General features: G+C 38.9%; 1 protein-coding gene and 1 pseudogene across 1 annotated transcript; one reads left to right on the plus strand and one right to left on the minus strand.

Moving 5' to 3' along the window:
* Nucleotides 1-1,801: 1,801 nt before the first annotated feature.
* LOC127813077 (uncharacterized) lies at nucleotides 1,802-6,263 on the plus strand (annotated as a pseudogene).
* Nucleotides 6,264-6,500: 237 nt separating this feature from the next.
* LOC127813076 (pyruvate dehydrogenase E1 component subunit alpha-3, chloroplastic-like) lies at nucleotides 6,501-10,346 on the minus strand. The gene is given in 4 exon segments (XM_052353809.1): nucleotides 6,501-6,980; nucleotides 8,995-9,075; nucleotides 9,078-9,777; nucleotides 9,881-10,346. Coding segments are annotated over 4 exon segments (1,302 nt in total). The 5' UTR covers nucleotides 10,124-10,346; the 3' UTR covers nucleotides 6,501-6,702.
* Nucleotides 10,347-12,800: the final 2,454 nt, after the last annotated feature.

Raw genomic sequence — 12,800 nt, forward strand, 5'->3', positions numbered from 1 at the left:
ATGTGTTGCATTGCATGGTTCTAAGGTTACTGTTATTCTGGACGGGAGTACCGTGCCAGGTGTCGGGAGTACCGACTCATGTGAGCTTTGGCTCGGCTTAGATATTAGCTCGGGGTTGGCCCGAGGGAAGACCAAGATCGCAGAAGTATATGATTATGTGATGTATGACATGATGAACATATGAGAATATGATGGGAATCAGGAAAAGTATGTAACAAGTATCAGGAAAAGACAAATGTTGAATGTCAGGAAAAGCCGACCATGTCAGGAAAAGGCTGGTCTAAGAGAATGATGATATGGTAGCCTATGTTGGGCTACAACAGGTTTGTATGTGGGACCCGGGTGTCAATGTTTGACTTATGTGGGCCCCTGATTCCTTATGTGCAGTTAATTTTATGTTATGCATGTAGAAGTAAGGTACGTATAGATCATGACATGGCGTGATTGCATTGGCATGAATTGCATGGGGTGTTATGGGAGGAGTCATATCCTAAACCCTCAGCCTTTCTTTCTAGAGCTTGCTGAGTCTCGCGACTCATGTTGTTTTACATTATTCTAGGTACGTTCATCGGGGTTTGGGTCACCGTCAAGTCATGGTAGCAAGTGCAGAGCTCTCCTAAAACTAGATCTTGGGTGTCATCGTGTCTTTGATAAGGTTAATGTTTATGTTTTCGGAGTTTGTTGTATGTTATGTAAGCCCAGGTGGGCTAAAGTGATGAATGGTTTGTAAGGATCATGATGAGATGTTATAATAAAGAAAAATTATGATTTCTAAAAGGATTATGTGTGTGTTGTAGGTGCGTCATTGTTCGATATCATTTTAATATGACCCTCTCACGGATCCTCTTTGTGCACGAGGAGGCTCCGGGAGGCGGGCCGTTACACTTATACTTTTATGTGTGAAAAAAAAAAAAGATAAGGTGAAATGATAAAGTAGATATCACATTTTGTTAACGTCAAAGTATAAATGGGTTAAATTGACTAAAAAATGTAAGTCTAATGGTGTTATTGAAATAATGAAAAGTTAGAATTATCAAATGAAAAAAAAATCAAAGTGTAAGGATTAAATTGACTCGAAAATATAGGTCTATAGGTATAATCAAAATAATAAAAAATTCAAGAAATTATATGAAAAATGTGAAAGTACAGGAGTAATTATAAATTTTTGGCTTACTAAAAATATTTGATGTTGAACCATTTTACATTCAGCGTATTGCAATTTTTTATTCTCTTTACTATATTTTTATTTTAATTTTATTTATTTAAGTTTAAATTTAAAAAGAGTATAAAAAAATTAATTCACCCTAATATTTGTATCATACTTAAATGTATATATGTATAGTACATATGTATTTTTTTATCAATATATATATATCTAAAGATGTTGTTGATAAAAATTGTACAAATAAGAAAATAATATATAAATTTTACATTTGTTTGTATTAAATATTTTCATTATAAAAATATTTTTTATATTTTTTGTCAATCACACACCAAAAATAAGAAAAAATATATATATATTTTTTAAAAAATTGCTTACAGCCTAGAAAACAAAACCTTATTATCTAAATAACATTTTCTAAATGAAAAATCGTACCGAATGAAAGATATTAATATTATGATGCAAGCAGCTAATAAAAAGAAGTCAAAAGGGAGAACTGAGTCAGAGAACGTGTTAAACGATGGAACGCGTCCAACCCAGTACTAATAATAAACTAAACTAAAGCCCCCCTTGCAAGCAAATCCGATCCCCTTCCCCCTCTATCTGTCTACTATATATAGTCCACTCCCAATCTTTCTTGATTATCCTTCTTGCTCTTTTTGCTCTCTCTCTCAACTCATCTGACAATTTAGAAGAGAAGCCGCTCCGCTCCGTTCACTACTTGTTACAGATCTCATCATCTTGTTGGCTTCTACAGCAGCTTTTAGGGTTTGATTGACAAGAAGAAAAGAAAATAGCAAGACAAGAAAGAAAGGGGGGCCTACGGCAATCCGAGCAAGCCATCTCCCTACCGCTTATCCCTAATCCCTCTCACTTGCAACAAACACATCCTTATCCCTTCTCCAACCCCTCCCGTCACTTGTCTTTTCCTCCTCCTCTCCAATCTATTTCTCTTCACCCCTCCTTCCTCTTCATTTTTCCTTTCTCGTTAAGTTTTATTTTATTCTTATTATTATTATTATCCTTTCGCCCTTATCTCTTTATCTCCTTTCCTCTTCTGAAACATATATACTGGTCTGATCTCATCCTTCTCCTCTCTTCTTTCAAACCCTCGACTGATCGATTCGATTGAATTGAGGGGGGGCATCCCTCCTGCTCCTCCTTCTTCTTCTTCTTCTGCTATTTCCATTCCTATATATTATATTATTGAGTTATAATATGGCCTTGGTTTCGGCTTTGTTTGAGATCTTACAAAGACCCACCGTTTGGGATGTAATCAGCGAATTCGTCATGTTCATGACCCCTCTCTGGATTGCGGTTTTTGTTGGAGTTATGGTCGGCTGGGCCTGGAAACCCAAATGGGCAAATCTCAGTACAGTAGATTTGTTTGATTCTTCTTCTTCTTCTGCCACTTCTGGCTTCATTGCCTCTTCCCTTTCTATTCCGAACTTGGATTCAGTGAAATTGCAATTACCCAGCTTCATTTCTTGGATTCCCAGTAATAACAAGGCCTTGCAAAAGGAAACCTCGAGCTACGACTACAGGTTGGTTCCAAATTTCCTTACTTATCTTTCTCTTTCTTAGTCAAACGCTGAGAATACTTTTCCCAAGTTTGAACGTAGAATACGGAGAGTCCGGGTAGTTTATTGGAAGATGGATTGGAAAATCAAATTCCAAAACTTCAAGGTTAGAATTTTCTGACAGTTCATTCAATGTTTTTTTTTTCAGTAAATCACAGTTTGAAAAATCAGAACCGGGCGTGGTGGGGGAAAACGATTTGGATTACTTATCTCGGCTTGTGGAGGAGAAAGATGGCGGCCCTGCTTGGATCCAGATGATGGACCGATCCACCCCAAGCATGAGCTATCGCGCTTGGCGAAGGGATCCCCAGGTATTTTGATTGTTTATGGGAGTGCAAAATGGGAAAATAAATTCAGACTCAGAGTTAGGACAAAAATTTCAAATTAGATTTGTAGTTGGGACTGAACTTTTCGGTTGTTTTTATGCAACTTGTGATTGATTGCAATCGGTTTTCATGGCTTCTCCAGAATGGTCCTCCTCAATACCGTAGCAGGACAGTGTTTGAGGATGCCACTCCTGAAGTAGTGAGGGATTTCTTCTGGGATGACAAGTTTCGGTTGAAGTGGGATGACATGCTCGTGCACGCTGAAACCCTGGAAGAATGCCCCATCTCAGGAACCATGGTGGTTCAGTGGGTACGCAAGGTAGGGGATGAACTGTCTGCATCTTGTAATGGTTGTGTTTGGCTTGATGACATTGGCCTAGGTGTTCTAATGCGCATTTTTATCATTTTTGGTGGGGTGGTTGTTGCAGTTTCCCTTCTTTTGTAGTGATAGGGAATACATTATTGGGCGTCGAATATGGCAATCGGGGCAGTCATACTACTGTGTTACAAAGGTACATTACATGATTAACTATCCTTGTACATTAACTAATTGCGTTTTCAAATCTTGTGGTACTCTCATGCTGTGTTTGTTTGCAGAAGTAGCACAAAGCTCATTGACATAGGAATTTTATTTTGTGTATGTATGCTATGCAAAAATAAAACTCTTTACCCTAAAGTTCAAGTTGAAGAATTTAGCACTCTTGTAACTACATTCACCACTTACGCATAACAAGATGCACACGCAACAACAACAAACAACAGTCCTAAGTCTTAAACTACTAAGTGTGGTTCTACATGAATTGTGAACTTCTAACCATTTCTATCAATGTTCATATACCACATAAGGTCAATTATATCTTACAACTTGTTAATAGTTTTCCACGACCTTTTCTTTGGCTTTCCTCTCCCTCCTTATTTGATCCATTGACTCATGTGTCTGTTTATTAGTCTTTTCTCATGTCCAAAATACATAGTCACGAATCCACATTTTATCTTCAATAGTTGCTACTCTTAACTGTATCGTGTGTCATTTCATTTTTTGTTTTGTCTTTTCTTGTTTGGGTGCTCACACATGCACACGCACAGAGTTGAGCCAAATCTTGGATGCAAAGATTAATTTTTTGGAGCCAAATCATGCATTTGTTTCCTAGTTAAGTTCTATGATCTTGTCTTGTGATGTTCTGATGTTGGTCATTCACTTAATCTATTTTCATAAAGAATTATTTATTAGTCTTTATTTTTCTTTTTTTTTTTTCTTTTTCAGCATTCAATGAAATTTTTCTGTAGCTGGGAAGATACCATTCCTTGATAATTCAAATTATGAGCCACTGCCCTTAATAAGTGTTTAAAGTAATAACACAGTAGCACGGAATCATGCATGTAGGAATTTTAAGCTGTAGTATATGATAGTGGAAAAATGTTGCTCTTGAGGTTGTTTAGCTGTGGAAAACGAATTTTTGGAGAATTACTCCACATAAAGTGAAAAATTAGAAAACACGTTCAATACAAAAAGTTTCCAAATAGAGAGTGGAGGTTTGGATAACGCAGTTCTCCAAAATTGCATTGAACTTGGAAAACTTCTAAAATGAGCTCTGCAAATTTTCCTTACAAATTTGGAGATATGGAAAACACGGTTCTCCACAAATTTTTTCCCCAATCATCTCCATTTTCTGTAACACAAGTTACACAAGTTTTCCAAATCTGTCTACTTTTCTTGAATTTATGTTTCAATTTTTCAGATTGGAAATTGTTTTATGTACATACAACATTTGGATGCAATTTTCAAGTTCTATATGAAAAATGAAAACTAGAGATTTTATAATTCAAGTTCTCCACAACCAAACAGCCTAAAGTTCCAAGTAGAAAAAATTAGGAATTGTAATTCACCTTCTCCATCACCATTCCAAACTAAGTGTGCACAGAATGCACACAAACAACCAATTTGTGGAAAATAATGCACATAAAGATAGAACTCTTTGAGATACCACATTTAACAATAAAGTTAACACAATCAAAATTGAATGGTTTACTTTATCTTGCATTTGTATGCACTGATAGACAGATTTTGTTATTTATGTAATGTTGCCATTTTAATTGGTAAATACATGTTAGGTAACCCTTTGTTGTTTTAGATTAATCTTGATCAGTTTTTGTCCTCAAAGAATATTGATTGTTTCAACAACTAATCATCTTACTGAACTCTTGTGTATGTGTTACCAGGGGGTGCCTTTTCCTTCTGTACCCAAACGTAACAAACCCAGGCGTGTTGATATGTATTATTCAAGTTGGTTCATACGTGCAGGTAAATGAATTACACTTCTTTCCTACCAATATTGTAATGACAAAGGGAATGAAGTTTACTGCCAGTTTTTTTTTTTTTTTTGCTGCTTACAAGTAGCAATTTAAGTGGAAGTATTATTGTGCTGCTTGTCTGCAACACCTTCATTTGGGGATTGAGTTATCTGAAGTGAGAAGTTAAACTTAAACCTCCCCTACTTTGATAGCAAACATTCTTTGTTTTTTTGTTTTTTACCCTTAACTTTTAGTGTTTCTTGTTTCTGAATGCCTCTTAGTAACTGAGCTAGATGTGTTTTTTGCCATTGTGCAGTTGAATCCAAGAGAGGGGATGGTCAGCTGAGTGCGTGCGAAGTGTTGCTTTTCCATTACGAGGAGATGGGTATACCTTGGGAAATTGCGAAGCTGGGTGTCAGGCAGGGTATGTGGGGCTGTAAGGAAGGTAGACCCTGGTCTACGCATGTATCAGAGAGAGAGAGAATCTGGTATGGCACTCTCCCGGTGTGCTTTGATGGCTCCGATCAACACCAAAATCACCACGGACTACCTGAAATCCTTGGAAAGCACAAGTGGCTCATCAGAGATTGATACCCTGGGCCTGGATTCATCATCGTCTGAGAAGCCGTTGGGAAGGAACATACCCAAGTTTCTAGTTGTGGGCGGGGCCATCGCTCTTGCCTGTAGTCTTGACCGGGGGCTTTTGACAAAGGCAGTTATATTTGGAGTGGCCAGAAGGTTTGCAAAGGTGGGAAAGAGGTTGTGATTTGGATGCGTTTGCAGGGAGTGAGGGATTTGCTTCGATTACTCCAAGAAGATACAACAAAATTGTATTTTTTTAATTTTTTTTTCTGAGCCATGATTAAGATTAATGAAGCTGAGGGAAAGAGATGAGATTGTATAGTGTGTTATTATTAGATGGGAATGGAAATCTTATCTCATCCATAGATCGTCGCGTGTTGCAGAATGAGAGGAAGATAGATTGCAATATTCTTTTCCTCTGCTTCTCCTTTTAATGTTGTTTTGCAGAATAAGAGATTGAATGGTGTGTTATTATTAGAAGGGCAGGCATCATCATCCTAAAGAGAGAACTAACGGAAGAGAAAACTGAAAGTCAAGAAGAAATAGCCCTGTTGCAGAGATTTCAAATGAGATGACTAGTTGCAATCACTTTGTATGTATAATTCTGAACAGTAGACAACAGTACAGGCATATTGTGGAGATAAATGAAGCTACAGGCAAGAAGGAAAAATCTGAATAGAGCAGCCCCATTGATTATTCAACAGAAAGAGAGAGAGAGAGAGAAGCCACAAGAAAGAATGAAAGACGTTTGGATAGATATTTAGACATGAGCTGTGCCTTCTGTGAATTTGGGATCCTCGCATCTGTACCTGCCGTTAGGACTGATGCCAAAGCCTTTCGGATCCGCAAAGACGTTCTCCAAAAGCTGGCTTCTGGGAGGACGAGGGCTTGCATCTGCGAATTCCACCGCATCTTCCATTATCTCATCAATCTTTCTATCGATGGCTTTTAACTCAGCTTCATCTACAAGCTTGTTCTCAATCATGTACTTCTTCAAGGCTGTGATGGGATCCCTCGTGACGTAGTGAGCCTTCTCAGCTACCAAAAGAAATGGCAAAAAAAATAAGAAGAAACGCAATGCAATCATGGGCGGCAAGTACTAGATCCAGAAAGAGTCACACAAGCTCTAAAACAAATGCAACTGACGTTCTGTTCAACATCAAGTTCTGAAAAAGCAAACACAACTACGATGTGCCAGGTACCATCATGAATGTAGGGATGGGATGTCTAGGACAAGCAACCAGAGCAACGTAACAACTTAGGCAGGGGAAGTAATTTTAGCAGAATCTACTTTTGTCTGGAATCAGAGCAATGAAGGACACTTTCCTCCAACCCAGAACGTGCCCAACTGGAGCTAGTGTTGCGACTGAGTTGACTGACTCACTAGAAACTGCAATTTAAGCAGACATTTACAGAGATATCATCCAAATATGACTGAAGGTTTTTATGTCTAAGATACAATTTAGAAGTGTGGATTCCTCCCACACTTTGCATGGTGGTGCGTAAAGATCAACCTAAGTGCTACTATGAGTAGGAGCAAAGTGACCACACTGATAGGCTAGCCAGAAATATGACAATTCTGTTTTCGGTTCCAGCATTTATGCCCAAGACTTCTCCAAGCAATCTTTATTGTGGAATTTAGAATCATGCCAGTTAGACTAGATTCCATACTAGACTTCCAGCCAACAAAAAGAATTCAACATGCCAACCCCACATAATGGGATAAAGGCTTGATGTGTTGTATGGTTGATCTGTTGTTGTAAAAGAATCAAGAGACAAATAGCCTAATAGAGACATATGCAAAGGAAAGGCAAAGGTAAAAAATGTTAAAACGACTCCTGGAAGATGATCGAACAATGGATATACAAATAGATTAACAATGCATGAAAATTGTTCATCGAATGATATAATGATATTGCAATCCAAGTTATTTATGGTGCACCTGAAATGAGCACGTAACATTTATAATAATAGAAAAGGAAAACAATATTCTGCTTCTATTGATAGGTTGAAAAACACAGCCGACGGGTGTTCTGTAAATATTCTACAGCAGTGATATTAACCGACGAAGGTCCTAGCATTCATATCACCTGAAAACAAAGCTTTAAGCTTGAGACCCTGAAACCACATCGCTTCTAGGGAATCTAGAAGCTAGAGCAAACTTATCCAGAAATGTAACGTGAACTTGATTCATAAATCTAGTAAACAAGTAAACTACACATCTCAGCTTGAACTATTCACATTACCATAGATCTAGGAAACAAGAATCAGCAACAACACCCCCCCCCCCCGGCGCGAGTGCAAGGTCAGTTGGTAAGGATGAGTGTTATACTAATATCAATCCGGTGGGACATGAGTTTGAACTTTCCCCTACACAGTGAAACAAAGCCTCATGTTTGTGATTTACTTCCCCCGCATAATCGAAGGCACGAACACGAGGAGTCGCGTAAGGGCCGTCATCCCAAGAATTAGCACCCCCTAGTCGTTTGGACCTTTTTCTAGTTTTAAGCATTTAAACAATTTTCAACATAATACCTCAACAGTTACTGATCTGAAAAATAAATAAATATAAAATGCCAGACGCATGGGTATACATTTAACAGAAAGGAAATATTGGAAAGTTCATACTACCATGAATAGAACTAGAATTAAATAAAGACTACTAGACCTGATCAGAAAAGTTCAGAGTCCTAAGTTTGCAGTGATAAATTTAAACAAAAACAGTCCCATTATGCTAGAAGTTAAATATCATTGCTAGGGCGAAGTAAAGGATTCAGGTCGGAAAGGATTTAGAACGACAATAGATTATGAAATAGAAATATAATGACAAAAGAAAAATAGGATGCAAATATACGACGCTGTTATGTTATCCGATGCGGTTTGGGGCACCACCCATGGGCCCGTGCCCCCGGCCCCTCATTTTGCCCGCGTCGACGCGGGCAACAGAACAAAATCGTGCGGATATAATGACTTTCAAGGCACAAAAATTGTAATTGAACGAGCAAAGGGGAGGCAGACAGTAAGAAGAAGAATGACAACATGCTTTGCTTACCAGGGTCACGAAGCTCATCAGGATCAGCCACCGAGTGCCCCCTAAACCTATAGGTCTCACATTCGACCAAGGTTGGTCCTTCCCTCTCCTCGCTCTTTCAATGGCCTCCTTAGCGACCTCTCTCACCTTCAAGACATCCATTCCATCCACATGCACTCCCGGCATTCCAAAAGCAGGGCCCTTCTTCCAAATCTCAGGATCAGAAGTTGCCCTCAAATGTGACATCCCAATTGCCCACAAATTGTTCTCAACCACAAACACAATTGGCAGTTTCCACAACGCCGCCATGTTCAAACACTCGAAGAACTGGCCATTGTTACAAGTGCCATCCCCAAAGAAGGCCAAGGTCACCTGATCGGATCCTGCCTCTTTCAGCACCTCCCTCCGGTACTTGGAAGTGAATGCAGCGCCAGTTGAGACGGGAATTCCCTCGCCGATGAAGGCAAACCCACCCAAAACATTATAATCTTTGGAGAACATGTGCATAGAGCCACCCTGGCCGCGGCAGCAGCCGGTGGTCTTGCCAAAGAGCTCGCTCATGACTTGGCGAGCAGGGACGCCTTTACTGAGGGCATGAACGTGATCGCGATAGGTGCTCACGACATAATCTTGCTTGGTTAAGAGCTTGATGAAGCCTGTGGACACAGCTTCTTGGCCATTGTAGAGATGAACGAAGCCAAACATTTTGCCTCTGTAGTACATTTGGGCGCACATGTCTTCGAAAACTCTGCCCAGCACCATGTCCTCGTATAACTCCAACCCTTCGTCTTTCGTGATAAGCTGCTACAAGACAAAACCATCACCAAAAAACAAACAAAATCACGATCAGGGCTAAGATCGGTAAAGGGAGTGAATTGAATTTTGGGGGAATGAGCGGGCGGCTTACCAGATCGGAGGTGGATTTGATTTTCTTCTTTTCCTTGACGACATCGGAGATGGCAACGATGGAGGAGGATTGATGGGCAACTGAAGCGGCAGAAATTGATGATAATGCTTTGGTGGGAAGAGGAACAAGTTTACGGATGGATCCGAGGAATGATGGGGTGGGTATAATAGCAGGGTTATACTTGTGAGAAGAGCGAATGAGATTATTTGTGGTGATTGTAGAAGAGTAAGGCGAGGAGGCCATTGCTGCACACAAGTGTCTCAAAGAGAAAATGGATCGGGAGATGTCTTGTCTGTGCTGTGGCAATGAACGAGAGAGAGAAAGAGAGAGGGGTATAAAAAAAGCGTAGCGGGCGGAGGAAACAAGGCAGAGGTGCACAGGAATGACCGTCGCAGCAACAAGGAAAATATGATGTGCCAAACCAAGCTCCTCCCTTACTGCAGCTTTGCATGAAATTTTTGACTCAGGTTCCAATTGTTGGGTTTCTTGGGACTCACATGAAACTAATCATACTGAATTTTAAAAAAATTGCACCAATAAATTCATAATACTTGGATGCCAACTATATATGGACTTGCTAAGGTGGCTTTGTCTCGGATGAGCTTCTTAGGTGAAATTAGTGCAACCATTGCAAAACAAACTGTTACGATTGTCTGAGGGCTGCTTGCTTGGAAGGCTATCTGATGCTTGTGTTAGAAATTACTAAGGGCAAAGGCAGAGGCAAGGACTTCCCCAAATTTAAAGTTTCTAGAGCCGCTTTCGTGTTTCAAGAAGTTTGTTATCTCATAAATTTGGAATCATTCAAATCCAATAAGTCTACTTAAATATATTGCTGTTGCTAGAAATATAAGAAGTAAAATTTGTAGATGGAGATACTCAAGCTAGGATAGAGCCAAGCAAGGAACTCAATCTACAAGCCGAGAAATAAGTGGTAGGCTGTTGTTTAGGGGAGAGCCTAGTATGTTGTTCGAGAGAAAACACATGTTTTTGTTTGGGGGAGAGAGGAGTGGTCTTGGGTCTCTCGAATAAGTAGTTGTTGGACTTGAACTAGTAGCTTAATGATGAAGTGAGAGAATGATATAGTTGCTCGGGGGAGTGTTCCGCTATTTGAGAGAAAAGCTTTGTAAGGCAACACACAGTCAAAAGGTGTAATATCCGAGAATTTCATAAAATCATATATTTGAGGAAATAGGATATTCCCCAAAGGATTATGAAAGTCCTTAGGTAAAAGTACAATTTTCAAAAAGTTCGAGGCAAGAGTGCAATCTTTGAAATGTTCGGGTCAAGGTGCAATAGCACAAAGGCTCAGGCCAAAGTTTAATAGTACCAAAGCTATGGGTCGAGGTATAATTTTTGGAAACCTATAATTGGGTCATTAAAGAAACGAATCGGCATAATAAGCCATTGGAAGTAATGATGAGGCACACAAACCAAGGCGCATAAGTGCCAGGGCATGTGGCAAGAAACTATTAGCCACTTGGAAGTCATGATGATACCTCATAAATGACCCCGATGTGGTAACACATGATTGGCAGGGAAAGTCTATAAATAAGCCTCAAGCTTAACCCAAAGCATGCCATTAGGATTTGGGCCAAAACAAGGCCAAATTGAGAGGGCTTGAGGAGAAGAATCTATTGTTGAGAGAGGGGGAAATTCTGTAAAAAGAAGGAATGAAATCGGTGGAAAAACAAAGGAGAAATGGGGTTCATCGAAAAATTTGAAGCTTCATTGGAATTTGGGCCCAAATTGCTAGAAAACAACGAGGTAAGTTTGGTTTAAGCTTATAATTGGGTAGGAGAGAGAGAAAGGAAGTCGTAGGAACAAACGGGGGTCAAATTAGAGTTAAAACGATGGAGAAATCGCGAAAAAACTAAGGCTGCAGCGAGTCCGTGTTCGCAGTTGTAACACTCAGGATTTTTATAAAAGTGGTCAATTTTAAAGAAGATAAGATGGATTGAGGATTAAATAAGGAACGAGTGAATTTTGGGAAAAATATGGTATGTTTTTGGAGGTTTTGAGCAAAAGTATAATTTCTCAAAAATATTTGGAGATCATTTTGGAATAAATAATGGTACTCAAAAGTGTAAGAAACGTTATAAGAATTTTTGGAAAATGGAAGGATAGCATTTTAGGAGGGAAAATAAGGTTTAGAGAGTTAAGGGGGTGAAAGTATAATTTATGGAAACTTTAGTGCCAGAATAGTAAAAGAAAGCAAAGCCAACCATCATAAGGCTAAAAATATCAGCAATTGGCCATCCATAAATGTCCAAATGTCCCCCATGTGTCCATGGTGCTGGAGGATGGCAATTGGCCCAAACATTCTATAAAACGGATGAGAATTGGGGAAGCAAAAACTCAAAGGGATGTTAGTGTTATGCCCCACAAGCCAATTATATTTTATGTAAAGGATCATACTTTTCATTGTGATTCTTTTTATTCAATCAATTGTATTATAAAGACATTATTATGTTTTGTTTATTATTAATGATTGTCGTCATTATTTATTGCAATCTATATTTGAGAAAGTCCATAGATCAAATAGGCTCATAAAATATGGTTATGCATAGAAATGACAATTATAAAACATATTCCTTAAAACCTTTGATCTTAAATGTTCCTAGTTATAGAGTTGTTAGGAGTAGACACTAATAACTCGGATAGATTAGCACATATAATGTATGCTCAATCGGGAGAATGTCTTGTTTCATGGACATTGGTATAAGGACATTAGTGCATATATATGGGTGCTTATTAGAAGAATAAGTACATTGAACTGACCCGCTATAGAATTCCTAATGGTTATTGTTCAATGTCAAATTGGAATTCTGGTGTTGTAATTGTGTAGACTGGTCCTAGACTTGAGACATCATGGTAGTCATATATTTGCTGGTTATATCTTGGTGCTGTTTGGATTCTAAAG

This window comes from Diospyros lotus, chromosome 11 (genome assembly GCF_014633365.1).
Source record: "Diospyros lotus cultivar Yz01 chromosome 11, ASM1463336v1, whole genome shotgun sequence".
Classification (NCBI taxonomy): Eukaryota; Viridiplantae; Streptophyta; class Magnoliopsida; order Ericales; family Ebenaceae; genus Diospyros; species Diospyros lotus.